At 49.8% G+C, this 23,095-nt stretch overlaps 7 protein-coding genes and 1 non-coding gene across 8 annotated transcripts; 3 read left to right on the forward strand and 5 right to left on the reverse strand.

Moving 5' to 3' along the window:
• Window positions 1-136: 136 nt before the first annotated feature.
• BDP81DRAFT_92580 (heterokaryon incompatibility protein-domain-containing protein) lies at window positions 137-1,786 on the forward strand. Its single transcript, XM_060596502.1, has 2 exons — window positions 137-688; window positions 784-1,786. Exons 1-2 carry the CDS (start codon window positions 400-402, stop codon window positions 1,758-1,760), a joined length of 1,266 nt encoding a protein of 421 aa, XP_060451052.1. The 5' UTR covers window positions 137-399; the 3' UTR covers window positions 1,761-1,786.
• Window positions 1,787-2,905: 1,119 nt separating this feature from the next.
• Window positions 2,906-5,357, reverse strand: BDP81DRAFT_366027 (heterokaryon incompatibility protein; the record flags this gene model as incomplete). The annotated part of the gene is made up of 2 exons (XM_060586515.1): window positions 4,985-5,357; window positions 2,906-4,855 (listed from the first exon to the last, which is right to left on the reverse strand). The coding sequence occupies exons 1-2, from the start codon at window positions 5,180-5,182 to the stop codon at window positions 2,906-2,908; spliced, it is 2,148 nt and encodes a 715-aa protein (XP_060451053.1). The 5' UTR covers window positions 5,183-5,357.
• On the reverse strand, window positions 5,356-6,792 carry BDP81DRAFT_390006 (fibronectin type III domain-containing protein; the record flags this gene model as incomplete). The annotated part of the gene is made up of 1 exon (XM_060587345.1): window positions 5,356-6,792. One exon carries the CDS (start codon window positions 6,790-6,792, stop codon window positions 5,356-5,358), a length of 1,437 nt encoding a protein of 478 aa, XP_060451054.1.
• A 552-nt stretch (window positions 6,793-7,344) lies between these two features.
• BDP81DRAFT_t47 lies at window positions 7,345-7,431 on the forward strand. The gene has a single exon. It is a non-coding gene; the product is annotated as a tRNA-Glu (tRNA).
• Window positions 7,364-8,201, reverse strand: BDP81DRAFT_417087 (uncharacterized protein). Its single transcript, XM_060589592.1, has one exon. It carries the CDS (start codon window positions 8,150-8,152, stop codon window positions 7,736-7,738), a length of 417 nt encoding a protein of 138 aa, XP_060451055.1. The 5' UTR covers window positions 8,153-8,201; the 3' UTR covers window positions 7,364-7,735.
• A 1,063-nt stretch (window positions 8,202-9,264) lies between these two features.
• Window positions 9,265-10,636, forward strand: BDP81DRAFT_478322 (uncharacterized protein). The gene is made up of 5 exons (XM_060594848.1): window positions 9,265-9,439; window positions 9,501-9,666; window positions 9,724-10,066; window positions 10,129-10,171; window positions 10,226-10,636. The coding sequence occupies exons 1-5, from the start codon at window positions 9,380-9,382 to the stop codon at window positions 10,493-10,495; spliced, it is 882 nt and encodes a 293-aa protein (XP_060451056.1). The 5' UTR covers window positions 9,265-9,379; the 3' UTR covers window positions 10,496-10,636.
• A 439-nt stretch (window positions 10,637-11,075) lies between these two features.
• Window positions 11,076-12,919, reverse strand: BDP81DRAFT_300268 (uncharacterized protein; the record flags this gene model as incomplete). Its single annotated transcript, XM_060583118.1, has 6 exons — window positions 11,076-11,278; window positions 11,356-11,623; window positions 11,711-12,127; window positions 12,245-12,486; window positions 12,547-12,711; window positions 12,775-12,919. Coding segments are annotated over 6 exons (1,440 nt in total), but the record flags the coding sequence as incomplete, so codon positions are not given.
• An 844-nt stretch (window positions 12,920-13,763) lies between these two features.
• On the reverse strand, window positions 13,764-13,996 carry BDP81DRAFT_390010 (uncharacterized protein; the record flags this gene model as incomplete). Its single annotated transcript, XM_060587346.1, has 2 exons — window positions 13,764-13,931; window positions 13,985-13,996. The coding sequence occupies 2 exons, from the start codon at window positions 13,994-13,996 to the stop codon at window positions 13,764-13,766; spliced, it is 180 nt and encodes a 59-aa protein (XP_060451058.1).
• Between the last annotated feature and the right edge of the window lie 9,099 nt (window positions 13,997-23,095).

Here is a 23,095-nt window from a genome sequence, read left to right on the forward strand (position 1 = left end):
CTCGGTGACATTAGGTGAAATAGCCTCTACTCACGTGAGTAAGAGAGAAGCGTCGAGACAGCGCAGGATTGAGGCATCGAGAAGAGGAAGAGAAGGTGACAAAGTCACAGAAGACCGCGGTTGAGCCTATTGGTTAGGCCGCATGTTGGACTACACACTATTTTTCGAGGAGAAGTCGTGTCACTCGAAGGTCTTCCGGCTGGCAGAGAGCAGCTAAGTCTCACTCAGCCGTAGAAGCCAAGTCCTCACGTGATTCTCCCCTCAATTCTAAACATTTATTGCCTCACTGTGATTAGCTCCAACGTCAACGACATAGCCTCGAACTTCAATTAAAGGAGGTACTTAGTGTGCGTCAGGCCCACGGATGTCACACTACATTCCATAAGTCATTACAACATCATGAAATCCGAGACAGTCCTCCTGAGTGCGCTTCTTCAGTGGTGTGATCGGGTGAAGAGTGACCGCGAAGGCCTGCAAAGGTGTAAAAGGAGCCTTGAAGATGCGAGCTTGCTGAGACAGGAAGTGAAGGATGGCTACCCATTATGTACACTCCTTGACGAAGCAGTCTCGAAGCTTTATGGCGACTATCTTTCTGCGGGCAGATTACTTGGATGGGTTTCATTCCCTCGTGTTCTGGAGGCTATACGTGATGATGGGGGAAACCCACTCCGGTTTTGTGTGTCCAAAAGTAAGCAACTCCAGTCGTTATCATGACAGTAACTTACTAGATTCAAATTGGAACTAAGTACCCTAATGGCTGAGCGGCTAATGAAGTTGAGCTAGGTACGGATTTGACTGAACGTCTACGTCCCTTCCCGACTTTGGGATTTGGCGACCGGCATCTGTCCGAATATAAGTCTATTCCCCGGGATACTGCCTCAGAAGCGACTCTAAAGACAGTGAAGCAATGGCTCCATGGCTGCACAACAGACCACCCGCTATGCAGTAAGGATGACAACGTCAAGTTGCCAAGTAGGGTTATTTGCATCGGCACAAAGGCGTCTGAAGTACGTTTGCTTAAGACGAACGGCAATGCTGGCAGATACGCCTGTTTAAGTCACCCTTGGGGCAAGCGACCGTTGCTGCGAACACTTAAGAAGAACTTGTCTCAATTCACCGAGGAAATTCAGTGGTCGGCTCTCCCTCCGACTTTCAGAGACGCCATCGACTTTACTCGCCGTCTTGGCCTCAAGTATATATGGATCGACTCCCTGTGCATCATTCAAGACGACCCTCTAGATTGGCAGAGGGAAGCTGCAAAAATGGCCGACATTTATCAGAATGCCTTTATCACATTGGCAGCTTCCAAAGCAGTCGACTCTAGCCGCGGGCTTTACACTTCTTCCTTGGATCCCAAACACCAAGCCCAGGCACTATCACTCGTCAACGATGTAGATGACTCGAAGGTGATGCTACACGCATATTCAGAACTGCTGCATATTGATAGCTTCTGGTCCTACTTTCCGATCACGAAGAGGGCATGGGTGTTTCAGGAACGTCTGCTATCCGGAAGGGTGGTACACTTTGCGGGATCCGAAGTGAACTGGGAGTGTCGCTCGAAAATGATGTGTGAGTGTGGTGAGATCTCAACCTCCACCTCTTTGCCTGAGAAGATCCAGTTCTCTGGCAGTTTGGCCGAGCTGAGCGGGCAGTACAGTTCGATTGCGGAAGAACAGTCCCCCTCGGCTCAAGGAAACGGCCAGAATGACGATCTAGACTACAGCAAGTTTACCCCTGCACTACTTCGCTCGCCCAAGTAGACCAAAAGCGTCAAAATGTGGCGACACAGACAGTACAGTCTTACTGTGCTCTCAACTTGACGTTTTCAAAAGACATATTTCCGGCTCTGGGCGGCATTGCGAAACTGTGGAACCCCGAGTACGAGAAACTCTATCGAGCAGGACTTTGGATGGGCTCATTGCATCTGGATCTTCTGTGGCTCGTCTACAACCCTGAAAGGCGTCCTGATGTATGGAGAGCCCCATCATGGTCATGGGCATCTCTTGAGTACCACAACGATGAGTCCATCCGCTTCGACTCTGATTCGGATTCCAGAAATTCGGTAAGGGGAGTTGGTTCTCATTGGGCAAGACAGGGAGCGAAGATTATGCTCCTGTTGCGGATATTCTGGAGGCAGTTTGCGTTCCAGCTGGTATCGTCGATCCAACCGGGGAGCTCGATTCTGCCCATCTTCTGCTTTCAACTTTTGCGATCTCTGGAACACTAGTGAAATGGCTTGCAGTACTTGTTGGATATGGTGTCAGCCCCGTCTGGCTCGTCGTCGGGAACTTGTGGATCAGCCAAGGCGACGGCCACACAAGGGGTTTGCAATTAGACGCCCCAATCAATAACACGGATGCCGCGTGGTCAATTCCCATCCGCGTTATTCGAATAACGGACTTTGGTGTCAAGACAAGCAATCATCCCGAGATGGCTTGTCTGATTATTCGATCAAAGCAAGCCGCAATTAGAGGTGAAGGGGTTGATTATGAACGTCTGGGTTACGTCCGGTTCGTAGAACAAGGGTTCTCGCAAACGCCGGTCATCCGGAGCGAGCACTCAACTCTGGAGCCGAGCATTGAAGCTTGGATCAAAACATACCGGGAGCATATTGCAGGGATAGATATGCGGGAACTGAAAGCATCGAATCTGGAGCGGCTCAAAGACTATTTTGAAGAGTCAGGGCGTGAGATTTTCAAACTTGTGTAGCTGTCGGGACATAGGGGTTTCCTGCATCCTAAAACCTCTTTTAAATAAGAACGGGTCATCATGAGACATGTTAGCAGTGCCATTGCGTTAAATGATACTGCTGGTATTAAGTATGTTACTATCTGAATGATGCCATTCATTCTTCGAACTTGCGCTACCCTACTTACTTAGTGAGCATCCATTCAAGGATCAGCCATCAATAGATCGTGATAGAGGTCTCAGGCATTGCAGCTTCCCATACGTTTTGATACCAAATCTGCCTCTCGTTCCAATCGTCGCAAATGACCTCCAGTAGCCCTACTCTTACATAGGAACTCGTCGCATCTTTGGCAACGATCAGAAATGAATCCCGCGTGCCTTTTGTTCGCGCATTTCTGCTCCCCAATCCATATCCTTTGATATAGATCAACTCAGCTGGCAGAAAAGCGCAATGCTTACACAGTTCCGGAAAGTTCTCAGGCCGACTGTTGCGCAGAAAACAGCGGTCCATCCGTTCGAGCGAAGGGTCAACCCATACCTCCGATTCGGCGGACCCAAACTCCAGTGGTGCTTCGCCCGTCACTGGCGCACACTCTTCCCGAAACTCACGCTTGTCTTCCCGGGCGTAAATTAAATACCTGCCGTAGATCCAATTTGTCCAGCGCCTCTTGCGATCCCAGTGCGAGCATGGTCTTTGTATCATGACGGATAAACGCCTAATCACCGCTGTGAGGTGTCCAAAAGACACCGTGCCATAGGGATCAGCTCCAGCTAGTGAACAGCTTATTTGAGCTGTATCCATGATTCCGGGAGTCTTGTACTCTAATAGCTCTGCATTTTGGAATGTTGGATAGTCTACTTTGCAGCCACTTCCTGTGGAAGCCCAAGACCAAGTCGGGGCTACCCATCCACGCTTCAGTATCTTCGGGCGTTGCTTCTTCCAATCTGCTACGGTAACAACGCGCCACAAGAGGTCTTGTTCGAGATTCTTCTTCCACATACCAGCCAAGTATGTGTCCCCTGTCACTTCAGCAGTCTCGTGCGCAAGACCTGATAGCGCTGGGAGCATATCCCCTGTGAACGTAAGGTTGAGACAGGTGTACTCGCCGATAACTCGGTGCCATCTCTCATAAGGATCGATTTTCCCATCCTTTGTGGTAATGGCGGTAGTTGATGTCGTCAATGGGTTGTTCAGCAATGCTAGGTACTTCGACCTGGACCGCAACGGTACATAAGTATTAGAGGTCCGTATCAAGTTGTGCCAATTGTGATGTTGCTCTCCACCGCACTCGCAAGAGTACCCGCTAGCACAGTCAAATGCCATTTCTCCATAATTGCAATGAATAATCCGCCGCGAAAGGAGGCGTTCCTGGAGACACCAGGCCCTTTTGAAGAGGGGGAAATACTCTTGTAACCTAGCGTAGTCTGGCATCTCGTCCCGCTTTTCACCTGTTATCAAGGCGACTCTGAATTCGTCACCAAGCTCGGTCGTGATGTTATAGAATTGACTTGGGATTGTCTGAGAGTAGCAGCCTCCCTGAGAGTCATGAGACCAGCTGACGGCAATAGTCGCGTATGAGTTGCGGTAAACGTCGACCATCCGAGCTGCCTCTTTCTCCCAATCTTTCTTGTCATCTTGTATGATGCAGAGTGAGTCAATCCAGAGATAGCGAATCTTGAGCTTCCTCGTAATCTCAATTGCTTGTTGGAAGCTAGGTGGAAGTAAAGACCAAGGTATCAACTTGAGTCGCCTTTTCAGGTTGTGGGTTTCCGTTTTGGATTTGATCTTGATCTTTCCCCAGCAGTGGCTCAGACACATGTAAGTACCTGTTTGTCCAGATGTATCCACTAGACGGACTCCAAGCCTGTCTCCGGGCTGAACGACATCGATGAGTCGGGTAGGCAAATTCATCTCTCTACCTCTGCCGCATTTTTCATGCAGCTCGCAGTCATTGATCCAAGTTCGGATCCTCTGGAAGCTTATATCAGAAGAGGTATCCCCAGCCACGCCGTTGGTAGTTTGTATCCGTCGGAAGACATTAGTGGACCCCGCCATGTTGAACAGTCTGACAAAGTACACTTTGCCGTCTGGAGCGTTCATTTCTAGAGTGCCATTGAATCTTGCAACCCATTGAAATGTCGTAGAGGGAGTGACTCCTCCAAAATGCTTGGTGAGTGCGCTATCCAACATAGTCTTGACAGCCTTGCAGCTTCCACAACCGTTCCGGGCTGAGCATTCCAGATCCCCGTACGTGAAAGATTTGCCTCGGCCTGGTTTCTTCTTTCCATTGTTGACGAAGTTGTCATTTTCTGCTCTCAACTTCTCGGTGTCCGATCGGGACAGTGTGCTCCAAGAGTTGAAAATGGCGCACTGTTGCAAGCACCCCGTCGTTCCAAGGACGTCAAAGAAATCAAAGGATCTTGGTTTCGTGCTATCCTTCGAGGTGGGCTTCAGAGCCTGTTCTAAACAGATTGATACAATGTCTACAGCCATCTTGTCCTAGTAGTTGATTCGTATTGATGTTTCTTGAAAAAGGTCAAGCCAAAAGATGGCAGGGAAAATCGAGGTCTGGAAATCAACCTAGCCCGTCACACCGCCAAGCCTGCACTCTTTTCGAACCATCTGCATAACTATGCAAAGCGCAATCTCTGAAACCGAAATAAGCGCTAAAGATCAGGCATCCAGTGATAAGTTCCGAACCACTTCAGCTGGGCAGCGTTGGAGGCAGTACGCCTTACCGAGATTTTATGCGGCTTCTTATTGGGACCCACGCTGCCTGATCTCTCCGACTCAAGGCTTCCGTTATATGCAGAAACACAGAACTCAAAGTTCCAGGCGCCGGGCATCAGAATCGCGATGCCATACTCCGCAGAATCAACCGTTCCGTCTTCCACGAAGTCCGATTTCTCCACTAGTTTCCGCACCCACACGCGATATCCTGCTGCACTCTTCGTTTTTGCCCACTTCAGGTGCACGGTGGTGGCATCCTGAACTTCAACTTGGAGTTGAGTTGGAGTCGGCGGCTTGCCGTTGCCAGCAGTGAAGCTCCGGCCTCCTGCCGGAATACTGCCTCCATATTTTGTCCAGGAACTGATCGCTAAACCATAACGATGGCCTGCCGATAGGTCGGCGAATATCGTCGCAGTTCCTCTCACCGCAAGATTCGTCGGAAAAGATCCCGGTAATGACAGATCTACGAGGATGATCTCGTATCGGTCCACTTCGACTTGCTTTGGAGGCTCTTCCCATTCAACAAGGACCTTGTCCATCTCAGGTTTGATGATAATATTCTCAGGTCCCGGAGCAGTTTTAGGATGTGCAGTTGCCGAGACCGTGGCAGACCAGGCGGACTCAAGGCTTTCTCCATTAAAGGTCCGGACTTGATATTGATACTCCTGTCTCTCTTGTGTCCACGTCGAGTAGTACTGGGCCACATCTACTCTTGTCTCGTTCCACGGCAGATTGTCATCATTGCGGCTTCTGACATCGTAGCCGATAGCGCCGTATACTGGGTCCCATTTCGCAGAGACTCTATAGGAAACTGCTTCCGCAACAACATTCGCCGGCACTGGCGTCGGTCTTTGTGGGATCTCTTGCGGTATAGTGAGCTCTTTGATTCCAAGGCGAAACTTTTGGGTCAAAGTTCGAGCGAAAGCTTTTGCAATTTGAAACTCGCCCAAAGCACTTGGATGTAGTCCATCGTAACCTCCTTCCGAACAATGGTATCCACGCCGGACCTTCACCAACTCGATCGGGGACTCGAGAGCTGTCCACTTTTCGATTGATATTCGAAGAAGCTGGTTGTATCCTTCCACCATAGGAGGAAGCCTCTCTGCCCCGTCAACTGGGGTTCGCATCGGTACATCAGCAAGAGCGAATTCGACGTCTGATTTTGCAGCACGTGCATTATCCACGAGCTCTTTCATGGCACCAAGAGTGTTTTCGGCATCTGCAACACCCCAGCCCATATCGTTGAACCCAAGCATAACGAGCAGATAGTCAGGCTTGAATCGCGCAACCTGCTTCTTGATAAGATCCTTGCATTGCGTTGCCTGCCGGGAAGTGGTGAGAGTTGAACTGCACGCCCGCAGCATAACCGCCATGGTCTATTGGTGCATCAGGTGCTGGCGGCGGATCGTCTTTGAGAGCCGGTGGCTGCGGTGGGTGAGGTTGATCTGGAGTCTGCTGTAGTCGTTGGCAAACTCTCAAATTTGGCTCAAAAGTCGAAGTTTACGTTTTGAGGTGCAAATCGCGGCACTGGAGGAACCTTCATGTCGTCATAGCACGGACGCCGATATCAGGTAGCGAATCGCATCGAGACGCCATCTAAACGGGAAGCGTTTTCACGGCAGGCCTCTATTTCTCGGCCAATGCGGAGATCGGCTTCCTATTCTCAACAAGTGTTTTAGTTCGGCTCTAGACTTAATAAGGATGGTTCGAAGCATTAAGCTTGTCCGAACTTCAGCGTATCAACCCTGCGCAGTTGGGCAGGCACGCAGGGTCAGCCTGGGCAAGATCTGCCTGGCGTCCTGGATGTGGGGTAGGTAATACGGAGAAAGAACCTGCATTCCACCGAGCATACCTACTCGTTTAGGGCGGGACCACAACGTACCCTAAGATCATATTGCAGAATTTTCAGAAGAAATACATCAACATCCGATATGGTGTAGTGGCCAACATGATGCCCTCTCATCTCCTCGAGAGATTAGGCATAGCCCCGAGTTCGATTCTCGGTTTCGGAAGTCTTTCGCTTTTGCAGCAGCTATCGTGCCATCATGAAGTAAAATAAAGTCAGAAAGGGTCTTAACATCGCGCACCTCTCTCTCCCCTTTGCATCTTTTACAGCCTTTGGCTCCATAGTAAGCTTGAGTTAAAACGTTTTGTTTGCTAATATATTGTCTTAATTGGTACTTCTGTGTCTTCTCCCATGTAGTTGAATACGTCCGTTTCCGCTGGCCATCTAATTAATCCCACAATTCCTCGCCTCTTGCGGCCATCAACCGTTGCTTTGCTGTTCCTTTGGTACGAAACTTTTCTTCGACTTCTCTACTCCTTCGAAATGATATGCGGGTTTGTCGGAGGACCATATGCATCAACAACAGTGTCCTTTTTGGAGATGATGTGAGGGTTCGTGGGAGGACCGTAAGCCTCGACCGCGTCTCTCTTGGTATCAACGGCGGGGATATGCGGGTTCAGAGGAGGACCGTAAGCTTCGACAACAGTGTCCTTCTTTGAGATGATGTGAGGATTGGTGGGAGGACCGTAAGCCTCGACGGCATCCTTCTTCGAGATGATGTGAGGGTTAACGGGAGGACCATAGGCTTCAACCGTGTTTTCTCGTTTGGACTCAACGGCCGGGATGTGAGGGTTTAAAGGAGGACCATACGCCTCAGTGGCAACCGGCGCGGCGTCAGCCAACGAAGCGCAAGCGGCGACAGCAGTAAGAAGGGTTTGAACACGCATTTTGAAGTAGAGTGAGAGAAACAACTATGGTGTTGACCTTTCAAAGCAATGGTGCTAATTATGAGCACAGTGGACTGATGGTGCTGCGACTATCAGTCAAGATACATGCATTCTTATATGTCTTTCTCAAATCCCAAGCTCCCCTCTCTCTATCCTCTATTTCCGGCTCGGCGAAATCAGCATTCACGAGATGGAAGTCGTAAGCACCCATTGCGTTGACAAGATGCAATAAAACGTATAGTACGTCCGCGGAACGCATGCACGGAACAGACACCGCCAATGTAATAGTCAAGAATCCTTCGTTCCGTTCCTTCGGCTCGATATCACGCCTCTCAAGCCAAACAAGGCATGCGTAAAGCTCACATGAAGCAGTGAATCCATTCGCGCCTGTCTAGACTCACTTCTCTATGTTTTGACTGGTTAGTTCAAGTTAAACAGGGGACGAATCTTCTAGCCACATGGAGAAGGTAAGTACACATCCCACAATGCCAAGCACCACACAATCCAGAGTTACCGAAACGTTTGGGCAATTAACAAGACTCATTGAAAATTAGTGTCATTCGCCAGTCGGCTAAGCATCTGCGCCGTAAAATCAGTTCGTCTTTGACCTAGCGCCACTTCCATTCACCGGCCCTTGCCGCGGTGGGATCAGTAACTGGGGTTCAAGAGGATTTGTTATCTCTCCTTTCGCCCCTCTGCCCCTCATTTGGACGCGATACCTATGCAACTGCTTACTCCTGTGCGTCTCAAATCCACCACACAGAATTGAGTGATCGGTCCGGTTGTTCTGCCTGACTTCTGAGTTAGCCCTTCCCAAGCGCTCGCAAGTCAAGGGCTCGCCCCCTCAGTGTCGCGGAATGGATCTCATTTCGTACTTAATCGTCACATTCTTGGCAATCCTTCTCGCTCTTGGCGAATCCTTCAGTCATCCTCATGTGTTACTTGATACCGAGACCGCCGTATCAGCCTTCGAGGAGATGCTGGCTTTGGTTATGATTACCAGGTCTTGCAAGCGAGGCCTGACAGTATTTGGCAGGTGATACCATCGCAACTAACGATTACAAGTGATCACGGCATCATCGGCACAATCCATCTTTTCGCTATCGGAGGCAAGAGCCTCGAATCACCGCCAATCTTATCCTGTCGGAAAGTGAGGTTCAAGCATTTGAGGCAGGGAGCTTCTAAAGCTGAAACTTGCCTCCGGCATCAACTACTCTGTTGTCAAAAATGAAAGAGGTTTACCATAGTGTCCCGGACCAAGACTCAAAAGACGATTTGTCAAGCCCTGTAAGCCACAGGAAATCCACACACTCGGAGTCCTCAACGATAGCTCACTGACAGACTCTAGTCATCATGGCGTGAGTCGCGACAAGTTCGAGGGCAATGGAGCCTTCATTCTAAGGTTATCATTGCGATCAACGCGATATTCTTCTTCACATCGTGTGGGCTCCTTTTCATCTCTTGGAGATGGCTCAATGACCCGGTCCGTCTAATGAAGCGCGTTTCGCCTTACAGTAAGACGTTTTTCTCTTACCTGAACCTGGAGTTCTTCTGATTGACATGTATCACAGGCCCGATTCTCGATGATATCCCCATCCAGCTAGAAACAGTCGAAGTCAAAGGAACATTGTTCAACGACTACACACCTCCACGCATTTGGCGTGGATCACCCAGTGATGAAGTTGATAAAGCCTGGGATGATATGGCGCGGATCGAGTATTTCGGCGTGAGCGGCGATGCACTCAGGAAGATGGGAAAAGACCCTAAAATCTCGGTCTCTATCCCTGAAGAGTGGGGTGTCGGACCAGACAAGTACCTCGTCGAGATCGACATGCAACACCAACTCCATTGCCTCAACGCAGTGCGCAAGTACGCTTACTTTGACTTCTACTATGGTGATCATTACAAAAACATGTAGGTTTTCTCTCTGTATCGCCGAGAGGTGGCATGTGAACGTAGGTTAACGATTGGACTAGCTCAATGGCACCTCAACGACACCAGGCACATCTGGCGCACTGCGTAAGTCTGGAGCATAGACAGAAAGTATGCCGCCCTTTCTAACACGTTCAATAGATAGATATACTCTTACAAGCTCTCACTTGCAACCCGAGCTTGGATTTGATCTCCCACAACTGGATGAAGACCCAAGAAAACCCTTATCCGGATTTCAATATCAAGAGGCAGTGTGTGGCACATGATCCAATTTTGAAGTGGCAGCATGAAAACGGCATCTCGGAGCACATCCTCAAATACAAGAACCTACCAAGGCCAGAGAGATTTACAGAAGTAGATCCGGAACCCTCCATCCTGAAGATCGGAGAAGACTTGGGGCATCACGAATAACATCTTGGTCTCTTTTGAATGAAAGCTTTCAATGCCCTCACTTGATATTTCGAATGCAGAGATATACGACAGCGCCAGCCTGTTTCGATTGCGGACGTCATGCATTCGCTCATAATGTACATTTAGGTTATAAAATAAGGCAAAGTATCACAAAGCGAGGTAGCAAGTGGAAGACATGTATAGTAGAAAGTGGCTTGAATCCTCTAAGTGGAAGATCCGTATGAGGGTCATATTTATATACCATACAAGACGGGTAATCGGCTTGTGGAAAGCGGTATCGTACGGCAGTAACTGGCTGCGACACAAAGAGAGTACAGGTACTTATGTCAGGTTTGGAGTTCAATCTAGGTACGAGTACATGATAAAACTATCCGTTGAAAACTCTCGAAAATAACTCCAAAAAGCGAATTGCACGAAAGCACAAGCCAACCTGAAGAAAATGTACTCTTCAGCTCGTCGTCTGAGATGTGATCTTAGCCGCGTTATCTCCGTGGGCCTTGAACTTCCAGGTATTGTGGAAACAACTCTCTGCACAATCTCCGTGATGAGTCGTATGAGGATCATAATGCATGCGGTTCTTCTTCAAGCACGCCTCCTTCAAGTTACCATGGTTGTTCTGTGGCTGGTAGTGTTTATCGTTATGAAGGCGTCGGTGTAGAGACTCGTGCAAGATTGCGTTGCGAGGTATGTCTCGAGCACCGCCCTTATTGAGTGGCCACTGGCAAATTTCCCATTGCTTGGACTCGTCGTCGAGTTCCCATCTTTTGATAAGAGGGCAAATCTCTGCAAAAGAAAAGCCATCACGTCAGTTGTCTGGCTCTGGCCAAGACACTTTGCCTTCGAGAGGTGGAGTCACTTACCAAGGAGGTACCACATCAACGGCTTGAAGTAGCCCATTCCCTTTCCAAGTCGAAGGAGGTCGTGAATCCATCCATTCAGAGCCTGCTCCTGCTTCACCTTGTCCTGGTAGATGCTGAACTTGAACCTTTCCAAGCGCCTTGGCCGCCACTTCAGGCCCGTCTTGCCCGTCTTCGCCTCATACTCCTGGTCCGCGAGTTCAAGCTCACGGATCATCCAGGAAAGGGGAACGTCGCTCAGCTGCAGATCCTCGGTATCATCGAGGTCCTCCTCCTTCTTTCCTCTTCCAAAGAAGCTCAAAAACTTATTCCAAAAGGTTGAGGTTTTCAAGTAGTCGGGATAATCATCAATCCTAACATCGTTGTTCTTCGCCTTCTCATTCTTGATCCTTTCGAATTCCTTGGCTTTCCAGTTTGGGTCATCCTTTATAACCGACCAGCCGCCGCCAACGTCGCCATGGTTACCAGGGAACCAGACCTCCTTGATATCTTCTTCGTGGTAGTGCTTTCCCTTGGAAACCTCGGCGACATCTTGCGCGAGAAGCGCAGGCTTGAACTTGACTCGGAACTCGTCCACGGCAACAGCATGACGGACATAGTTTGCGGTACCCATCACTGAGGACGGCTTGTCGCCGACCTGCTCGAGAACTGCCACAGAGTTGACGCAATCCCACATGCCGAGAAAGAAGACCTTGATGTTGTCTTTTCCGTGGTCACTCCCTTCCTTGCGACAGAAGGCCTTGCTGAAGGCCTTGATCTCATCCCTCTTGCCCCTCTTCCTCCAGCCCTTGGGCTTTTTGCCTGCGTCACTGGAGCTTCTGATTCCATTGGGGAAGGTTTCGTCAACTGGCGTGTATGGTGGGCTCACAGGCGTGGCTTCTTGGATATCGACGGTGGGACCCTTTGTATTTTCGGTCGCTTGGGCACCGCCGACATTGTTCTCGTTGTCCTTAGCGTCACCTTGGTTCTTCATATTCTTTTCTTTGTCTTTGGACAGGCGGTTCTGATAAAGCTTGTATGCAAAGGGCACCATCTCTTCGTTGCCTTTGCAGAGAAGACCAACAGTGTTGACCATGCGAGCCAAGAACCTAGCGGTGAAGGCTCCACGACTGAATCCGAATATGTAGATCCTGTCTCCCTTCAAATAACAGTTAGCGCCATTGCTTGCAGGTACCTGTAAGTGTGATTTGAAACCTACAGTCTCGTAGTAGCGCATAAGGAATCTGTATCCAGCGATGACGTGGGAATCGAATGTGGTACCAAAGCCCATGTCGATCTTCTGTGAGATGCTGCTACGCATTTCGCTGACCCAGTTCTTGTTGACGCTGGTATCGTCAACATCGTACGTTCCGATGCCAGCTGTTTTCAATTGAGCGCCAGATACTACTCAGAGAGGTCTTCAGTGTTGATCATTCTACATACTCTGGTAATAGTGGTACTGGTGTTTGTCGTTGCGGTCAAGCATACGCAAGAGCTTCACCACGTTGGTGTCAGAGCCGGAGCCACTGAAAGAGTTGCCTGTGCCATCGAAACAGAGAACGAGCTTCCTGCTCTGGGTCGACGGATCAGTTTCAATAGACGCCATTTTGGTTGTTGTCTCCAAATCATGGAGTGAGAGGGACAATGCTAGAAGAGGGATTTTGGAATGAACCTTGAAAGCTCTTTATCATTCTGACCTTGAGAATACGCGCTTAAGTAAACCATATATGCATTTTCCTAGCCACTACCAAGTCAGAAAATTTCACGTGAATTGAGTTCTTGCACTCTTCTCCATGTTATTGCTTGCAATGAAAATCATCCAATCGCAGATTGGAACGCCACGAGAGTTCAGCCATAATTTCTCCATTCCTTATTCCCCATCCCGAAAGCATTTTGAGATCTCAGCCCTGTATCACCATCCTGGAGACTAGAATGTCTTGCAAGCCATATCCGCTCACAACAGATCGCAAAGCAAGTTGCGTTTTCAGAATACGGTCTCTGAAAGTGGGGAAGATCTCCTGCTCCAACGCCTCAGCTGGCCGCGTCACGTCTGCTTCGGTCGTAGGAGCATACCTTCTCACGTGCCTTTGCACTTCATCCCGGCGGTGAGACAACCGATGCAAGACACACTTGGCATGTGAAAGCTGACTCAACTCGACTTGGTGAGATGTCTCGTGCGGACTCTGTCGAATCACGAGGGTCTGATTGGAATTTCCTCTTCCCCAAATTGGTTACAAAAAGCATATCACTGTGCTCAGACATGAAGGCGCGCCGGACCATCCCGTCGGCCGATGTTTGTGGGAACGGCAGAAGCAAGATGATAGGTGTTGTTTCGAAAGGTGGTTCATCATGGCTCCTAGCAGTGACCGTAACTGTTGGTTTACTTTCAAGCTCTGGTGGCTCGGTCAGTCTGACTCCGGAATTTGGAATGGCTAGAGCGGAATCTTACAGCTGCCTTGGGCCCCGAAGACCTCGACGAGAACCTGGGTCGTCTTGAGAAGTTGCTGATCCTGGAACCTTGGGCCTACGAGAGATATGCCCACAGGCATACCATTGGCTCCGACAAAGACGGGTACGTTGATGACGGGCATATGAAAACCCTATTCAATGTAAGCCTGGCGAGTTAGTGGGAGGTACAAGAGGAACCTCTCACCGTCCACGTCATGTTGAAAGTCGCGCAACCCATGTCTCCAAGCCCAACAGGGGCCTCGTCTACTGCGCTAGGGGTAAGGATGGCCGTGTACCCCTGACTGAATTATTGAAAACGCGTCGCATATGAGAATACCTGTCTAAAGCCTTCTCCCTCTCTTCATGCTCTATCTTAGAGGTGTTCTCGACAATATCGCGAATCTCTGGAGCCAGATTCTTCCTGTCCAAACGGTATTCTCTAAAGAAAGAAGTCTGGGTTTCAGCTAGAATAATGACTTTCTGAATTCGCTCCAGTTCGTCGGGGTCCGATATTTCGGGAGGAAAGTAGACCTCTTCTACCTTGATTCCTTTATCTCGGAGGATAGTTCCGGCCTTCTGCATAGCAGAAATGGTGCCAGATCCTGCCGCGGGCCATATCGGAGTCTTTACCAAAGCGATTGAGATTTCTTTACCTGGCGTATCTCTTACGGGCTCATTATTTTTAAGTAGCGCTCCACATAACTAACGTAACTTCAATAACTTAGTTAATTAAAATAAATAACTACTAAAACTCTGCCCTTAATTAATTTAACTTCGAGGTTAAATGTTACGGCCAGCTAGTCGTAGGGGTAGTTTGCAGAAGTTGAGGCTGCGGAACTGGTAACAGTAATCGTAGTCGGGGATAGCTTCAGGGAAGCTATGTCTGTCAATCGTAAGGGTAGGTAAGGCTTCGGTGACCAATCGTAGTCTTGTCAAGTAGTAGCTGAAAGCGGGTGTTAATCCTGATACGAAGTTAATTGCTGAAGAGCTATGGGAAGTCTGTCCTAGAGTCCGGCTCGAGTCCATCCTATATACAAGTCTTGATTCTGAACATATCCTTTATCCGTATGTTTACCGTACGGATTCCGTATTCTGAACATACGGGGTCCGTACCTCAAAGGTGATGATGATGATGATGATGATGATGATGTATTTAACGTCTGGTGACAAAAGGACGTGCCGGGCGCAATGCCGACATGGTCTATACTAATCTAAACTATATTACAGGCTACCGTCTTCACCTAACGTTCCTGTTCAATGACTCGGGCAAATTTCGGAAAAGAAATTGGTCTCCTCTATCTATTCGCATAGAAGAGAGGCTCCCTTAGCAGAACCTAACAAGAAATCAATGCTTGCTTTAGCCATACGTTGGCGGAGGTAGCGCGGTGTAGCCTTGCGTCCACGCTTGCAGAGGTAGAAATGGACTGGTGTCTTGGGTTTCCCACAGCTGCAGTTGAGCAACGCATCTTGATGAGCGAATCTCTCGTGGTATGCTGCAAAGTCTCCATGATGGGATCTTGCTGCGTATAGCCTTCCTAGTAAGTGCCGAGGGAGGCGGAGTTCGGGCGGCTTGGGGTGAAGAATTATCTCGAGGTCGGCATATTGCCGAGGGCATTGGGACAGCCATTTTCTGGCAAAGGCTTGGAAGGCAGCTGCTTTAGCTTGCCTTTCTAGGTGCGCTAATGAGGGCTGTGGTTGTGATTTTGGGATTAGTTTGCAGGCTTCCTTGGCTAGAGCATCCGCTTCTTCATTTCCTGGTACTCCCGTGTGCCCAGGGCACCACCAAACATAAACCCTGCCGGGGGTTGTCCAGCTCTCTCTTTGTCTCCGAGTCCAGGAGGAAGAGAGCCTATTGAAGGCCCTAAATCTAGCCTGGCTGCTTCCTATGCTCTGGGAGTATAGTCTAGCCGCGACTACGAGGTTGTCGAGGCAGATATGGACGTTATCTGCCATACGAGCCGTAGGAGCCCGGGTGGCTTCCATCAGGCCGTGATACGCAGCATGTGCCTCCGCGTCATACACCTCAGTTTGGGAGCCGAGTGGTTCGGATCCGCGGAAGATCTGCCGTGTAGCTTGGTACCCTACCCAGCCTGCTCCGGCGGAGGTGCTGCTACCGTCCGACATCTAGGACCCGTCAGTATAGACAACAATATCCCGCTTGGAGAAAGTTGCCATCCTGCCTGCAAAGGAGAGGGCCTGTTCTTCTTTGGTCTTATTAGGTTCGTAGCCGACCCTGGCGAGGGCTGTCTGCCAGTCCGCTAGTTGCTCCCAAGGGGGGAGTTCTAACGGATCGATGTATTCGGTATTTTTGCTTACGAGGCTTGCCATTCGTCGTAGCCGTGAGTCTGGTCCTGATTTATTCCTGAGTCTCGTTCGGAGAGGGTGTCGCTCGTCCAGACGATGGATTCTGGTGGACGCTGTGTGGAGCTTCGCGTCCAGTATCACCTCTACTGGGGGTAGAGCCGCCTCGCGCTATAGGATCAGTATAGGCGTAGTTCTGTATACGGGGACCATCGCTCTAATGGCTTTGGTTTGCGTCGCGTCCAGTTGGTATAGTAAACTACTAACCCCGTTTGAGATAGTACGTCCATTCTTTATCCGGCTCTTGCCGGGCCACTATGCTTCAGATGCATAGTACTAAGTGGGTAATATACAAGAGGTGATCGCTCGACGAAGTAAGTACGTAGGCGCGCCCCAGATAGTGTTCCCTAGTCCCCGTAGTCCATTGATTACTTAGCATGCTTTTACAGAGAGGTTTCTTACGTGACTCTTAAATGTGAGTTTACGGTCGAAGTGAACGCCGAGCCAGCGTAGAGAAGAGCCTTTTTTGATAGCCTGAATTATATAATACCTCCTATCCGGCAAACCTACTATAATTAATGGGTTTCCGTCTTTTTATCTCTTAGTGAAGTGGATTAGTTCGGACTTATCGAGGTCAAAAGTGATTCCTTCCGTCGCGCCCCATCCTAAGGTTTCTTTCCATTCCTTAGTTAGGATGTCATAGTTGTTCTCTAGTGATGTTAAGCTTACTAAGATAGCGACGTCATCGGCGTAGCCGAAACGAGATCGCTTCCTTCCTAGGCGAGCTATGCCTAGCTTGAAAAGAGGTTCAATATAGAGCATAAATAGAATAGGAGACACGGGTGAGCCTTGTGGTAGTCCGTATTCGAGACCGAAGACGTCTCCTACCTCCCCATCAAGCCTTATTCTTGCTCTCCTTCCGGTAACAAAACTTGAGACCTAGCGTACGAGGTTCTCCGGCCATCCTTGTTTGCAGAGGCGTCGGACCAGTCGTCCTGGGAGCACGGCGTCGAAAGCCCCTTTTATATCGAGCGTAAGTATAGAGGTAACCAGGCCTCTTTGCCAGGCGCACTCGATATCGTGGATGGCCGCTACGATAAGGTCGCTGCAAGAGCGAAGAGGGAGTGCTCCAAACTGTTGATCGTGCAGAACACGATGTTTAACTGCGATCCAGGCAAGTCGTCTGGCGATGAGTCTCTCCAAGCCTTTTCCGAGGACGGCCAAGAGCGCAATTGGCCTATAGGAGCGCGGGAGTGTCTTGTCTCTTTTTCCCGGTTTTGCTAGGATCACGAGAGTTGCTTCTTTAAAACAAGTAGGATGCCAACCCTCGCGTATACACCCGCTATAAAGTGAGAGGACAATATCCTCGATAACTGGCCATGCTATTTTCAAAGCAGTCGTAGTGATTCCGTCGGTCCCAGGAGTCGTGTTTCCCGCGGTGAGAACCGAAGACCGTACCTCATCCTTCGTAACCTGCGGGAAAGGAAGCGTAGCTTGCCTTTGTAGGACTGGGCTTTCTGTTGGTATGTCCTCGGAGATTGCAGCGTTTCTAAGGAGGACGCGGGTAAATAAGTCGCGCTTCTCTTTTGGTTATAAGACAAGCGTATCTTAGTTATCTACATCTCGGAGTGGCGGGGTCTGAAAGGATCCTGTGGCTTTATGCCAACCGACCATTTCAAATATATCTTTGCTTGAGGAGGCTGAGGAGATCTTATCTTTCCAAAAGGCATCCTTGGAGCGTTTAAATTCGTAGAGGAAGTCCTGTTTTAGAGCTTCGACCTCCTCTTCTTCCCATTGGTAGTTCACTCCGGCTGCGCGGAGTCTTACTAACATCGCTCGCTTACTCGCATAGGCTCGGTATTTACGTATGCAGCTCTCGCTCCAGTATGGTCTCCCTGTACCTTTCCCGAGCGTGCGCTTTGTGGAAGCCGTGAGTGCTTTAATAAGACAGTCCGTAAGCTATTGTGCTAGGAGATCTAAAGACTGTGGGTCTTGGATGTTGCTTGCAGTGCGGCGCATGGGTTGTAAGTTGCGTTTAATGATGCCGAGGAAAAGCTCCTCGTCCATCGTGTCGAGCCGAAACCTTCCCGGCGTCTGGCTGGGTGAATCGATCAGGGCCAAGGGGACCCGGGTAAGCAGAGATTCGTGGTCTGATGTCGTGTGTAGTGACGTTTCTATGCTGGTGGAAGCCCCATGGAGGTTGCTGGACGCCCAGCATAAATCTAGGGTGTTGCCGCCTTTGTGCGTGGGTTCACCTATAGGTGACATTAGGACAAGGCTAGCGGCTTCTGCCCATTCTACTAGGTTTTCAGCGTCCGGGGAACTCGTGGCCTCGGGCTACCACGTCCAATGGTGTAAGTTAAAATCCCCCGCAATCAGTACTCGATCCTCAGGTTTAGGTTACCAGGCCGCTAGGATGTTCCTGAGAGCCTGGCCAGATCGCAAAGAGCCACGAGGGGCGTTATATACGTTAATGACTATGAGGACCTCCTTCGTTCCTAAGAGGAGTCGTAAGAAGAGCAGGTCTGTGGATAGAACGGGTAGAGGCCGTATTTATACGCCTCGTACCCCAGTTCCTCTACGGAGGTAGGTAAGTACCCTGGGACGGTCTTCGGTCCAGTTATCTACTAGGGTGAAAGTCTCAAAACCTGGGTAGTGTCTTATGAGCCTCCTCTCTTCCGAACGGATAGACGGCTCTTATATTAGGAGAATATCGATCTGGGCTACGTAAGCCAGGTTTAGTACTGTTTCGTAGGCGGATGCCCGCCTACCCACATTCGCTTGCATGATTTGCAGGGTTTTAAAGGGCTATATTCTTCTTTTATATCTCATTCGCCGGGGTACAGTCTATCGCTTATTCTTCTTCACGGGAATGTCGATGCGACTGCTGGGTCGCATTTCTCCATAATCTTTCTCCCTCAGCTCGGATGGCCCGTAGCTGAGCCTTATCCCTCCTCTGGACTACCCCCTTCACCACTTTGGGTTGGATAGGGCAAGTCGCATCGAAGGCGGCGTGAGGCCCGTTACACGACGGGCATTTAAAGGGGCAGTCGCAGCCATCGTGACCCTCAGTGCCGCCGCAGGGTGCCCGGTATTGATCAGTTGTGTGGGAAGGAGAGCTGCACTTGAGGCATCTCTTCCTTCTAGTACACGTTCGTTCGCTATGAAAACCGGCGCAGCGGAGACATTAAGGAGACCTCTTCTCCTTCGGGAACTGCAGGTTTACAAAAACGCTAGCCCCCATCAAACGGAGGCGTCTTGGTAGTTACCTTACGGCTTCCGCCTTGAACCAGGCTATCACCGTGCCTAGCCTTTCGACTTCGTCCTTCCTAGAGAAGTATGCTTTTTCAGGCTTGAGTTTCGTCGAGACCTGGATCTCTTCAAGGAGCTCCTCGGTCGTGATTTCCAGCTCAGTATTGGTTACCAGACAATACCTAGTATAAGGGACGTTTACGATATAGGCTCGGATCCAGGTATCGCATTACTCGATCGCTTACGCTTCAAGAAGGGCAGCGATCTATTCTCTATTCTCTAGCAGGACTTTTACACCATCCATTAACGAAGGTAGGAGTACTAATCCTATCTTAACATAGTCGATCCCCTTAAGGGCTTCTCGGGCTTGGGGACTTAGCCTTTCCCGAACGAAGATATATATATCGTAGGCTTTCTCGTTCCGAAGCGGGCTTTCAAGCAATAAACGCGCGAAGACGCGTAGATCCTTTAAGGCCGCCCGGTTTATAGCTTATTTTGCGCCTTGTTTAGCTGGCGTTGGTTCATCCTGTCTTCTGGACAGTAGCTAGCTCGCCGCCGCCGCGTATGAACGGACTAGGGGCGGCTGGTTCTGGGTTATGTGCAAGGGATGCCCCTGGGAACTCAGGTCAGTCTCGCTAGGCCCTATGCCAATAGCGTACATAGACCTTACTAGACCACGTTAATGCCGGTTTGAACGCTGTTTCTCCTCCTGAAGTTCTCTCTCCAAGGATTCGATCTTCGTCAAACAGTCTTTCAAAAACTATTCCCTCTCGGCGTCCCGACGTAGGAGGTCCTGGACAAGATTCGAAAGCTTGTTAATCTCGTCTTTAAGCTCAGAGTTATCCTGGTGGTTAACCTACTCAACCACTCTGACCTTTACAGTCGGCTTCCGGACTCGTCCCGACCGCCGAGATATACCGGCGTCCCCGTGAACCGTGATCGATGGCCCTACATCTAGGGAGACCGCCATGGTCGTGGAATTCAGCTCGTATAGGCTGATGTTGAGAGATGATAGTGCAGTGGGCCGTAGCCCTCTATAACCTTAACAATTACTAACAGTGGGTACCTTTCGAGGTATGTGCCTAGGCCCGTGTGGGAACAAACGGCAATCGCTAGGTATACACGGAGCCGAGCTATGTCACGTGTCTTCGGCACGTGACACACCTCAGCTCCCTCCTTCCATATCACGAGCCTTCGCGTTTAGATACTCTCCTTAACAACAATAACAACAACAAGAACACCAGATTAACCCAGCGATATTGCTACCGATCGCGATACCAGGAATACCTGTGTGACTAACCTGTGGTACACGCAAACCAACAGCCCGATTAACGAATTTCTCCTCCTAGAGGGATAGACGGTAATAACGGAGCTAGGGAACCAGCGGGAACTAGGGACGGATAGAACAGACTGTAGCCCACGGGTAAGATTTGGAGGACGTTAGGAAGAGGCGTGTACTATCCCATCGAGTGCCAATTGGCAACAGGCACATGCCCTTGAGGGGAACTGACCACTCAGGAGACAGCCAAGACTTCTTCTAGCCAACCAAAAAGCCTAGATTATGGATACTTCTGTTGTCTATATACTCTGACTATGAAAGAGGTACCAGCAATCATCCGAGTTACAAAGCGCTACTCCACACTGCAGGCACCCTGACCTCGTCTTTTTTCTGTGGGATCGCGAGTTTCCTGTAGTCTCGCCTAGTGCTCTTTTCTGTTGAGTACAAGCTACACAAGCCGAGGGATTTTTCCGCCTGTCCCTTACATGCTGTTCCGACGGAATAGAACTATTCCTTTTATCTGTCGCCCGTTGGGGCCGGCTGTATTTCCTTCCATTACTTAATGGCCCAAAGTGTTGAATTAGCTGGGCAGAAAGGGACCGCCGCCATTCATATTGAGAGTTGACTCGTGCCCACCCTGGCTCTCCCCAGCGTTGTGAAAGGAAACTATTTACAAGAACTACTTCTAGAAGAAAGTTCCACGCAAGGGATTGCCACCCACCGCGACGAACTGGTCGCCCATACTGGTTATAAGACCTCATTTGATCCCCTGTATCTACGCCATTCATATTATGGTTATATTCGTCGATACAAAGTGGGATCGGTAGGTTCTTCCTGGCTTCGGTGCCAAAAACTTCCCGGGCAGCACGAGCTGCCGCAGAGGATTTATTCGGTCGGCGTCGGCTTCGTATGATCTCTTCAGTACCACGAAAGACGGTTGTTAGGAAAAGGACGAGAGCGTTGTCCTTCCAGCTCAGTTGATTGATCTAGGGATATGTTAGATACTATGATTACGGCCTATTCTTTCACGTACCTGACCATCTTTCGTAGGGATACAGTGGATTTCCCCCCATGGGATATACCTCCCTTCATCTTCTTTTTCATCGACAAGTAATCGATCGATTCCCCCATCCTTCCGGCAGGTTCCCGTAGCCCCTATTGAGTTCAACCGCAACGCCCTGAAGAGCTTGACAGAGGCAAACAGATTATCAAGAAAAACGTGGTATTCAGCAACTGGCAGTAGCGTTAGTAGTGTGGTAACTACGCGTTGGGTTGGCGTAAGGCTAGTTTCATCCCTCTTCTTTTGGTGACGCTGTGAGCGCTGCTGTGGAACGAGCCCGTAGGGTCCCTTGCCGTGAACATGCCACAACCAACGTATAAAGTAACCAGACTGCGCCAAAACCCATACTTTATAGCCAACTGGTGTAGGCTTTCCAGGTATTGTTGTTTTCTCAATAGAACGACCTGTAAATCGAACCATTGCCTCATCAACCGTGAGGTTACTACCAGGTATGTAGAAAGAATCCCCTACTTCTTGTATGTGGCTAGACCACTGGTTGACTTGCCTGTACACTTTAGGCATGAGGTCCTCACGAGGCTGGGCTTCGCTGCGGCGCCGTTTCTTCGTAGGCGGAGAGTCTGGCTGGCTAAAGTTGGCAGTATCGAAGATACATAGGCGGCGTAATAAAATCTGGAAGCGGTTGCGTGATATAAAGCGAGTAAACAGATGAATGGGGTCTTCGCTATTTTGAGAGGTTGACCAATATTGCGATATCTTGCTCTCGACGTGTATTCCCATATAGATAAGAATACCTAGGAACAGGTAGACCTCGTCTACAGAGGTTGGCCTCCAGTTGCTGCTTCGAGAGTGTTGTTGAACAGGGCCTCGTACTGCGGCTTCATTGGTCCACTGTACCCACGATTCAACCAGCCTCAAAGGCACATACTGCTGAAAAAGCTCTAAAGGGGTAGTAGATAGACCCCATACTGTTGCGGCGCGGTAGGGCACGTCGAGGGGGTTGAATTGGCCCGGTGTGCCCCTTTCTAGCGGAGGCGATTCGTGTGGGCGTACAGTTGCGTTATCACACCTCTCGGGCCTACATTGAGCTGTACAGGCGCTATCAAGGTCTTCGGGAAGTACTGCGACGGTGATATGTGAAAGCGCTGACGAATCAGACGCATCAGAGTCGCTTGAGGACATCGCGACAGTTGCCCATCTGTAGAAATGTTAGTTGTGGTGGTGAACGCAGCTGGGAAAATATAGGGGTTGATGACGTACCGTCATGTATTCCCGCGGTGAGGGGGCAAAAGTGGGTCAAAACTGGGCATAATGTACCTGTTGCCAATTGGCACTCGATGGGATAGAGTATATAGCTCGAGCCTACGGCCCTCCACGCCATATACCCCTCGGGAGGTCGGCCGCAAGGGCGGCAGCGCCTTTGCCGCCACGGCGTTAAATACAACAACAACAACAACAACAACAAC

This window comes from Colletotrichum phormii (assembly GCF_030913505.1).
Source record: "Colletotrichum phormii strain CBS 102054 chromosome Unknown BDP81scaffold_2, whole genome shotgun sequence".
Classification (NCBI taxonomy): domain Eukaryota; kingdom Fungi; phylum Ascomycota; class Sordariomycetes; order Glomerellales; family Glomerellaceae; genus Colletotrichum; species Colletotrichum phormii.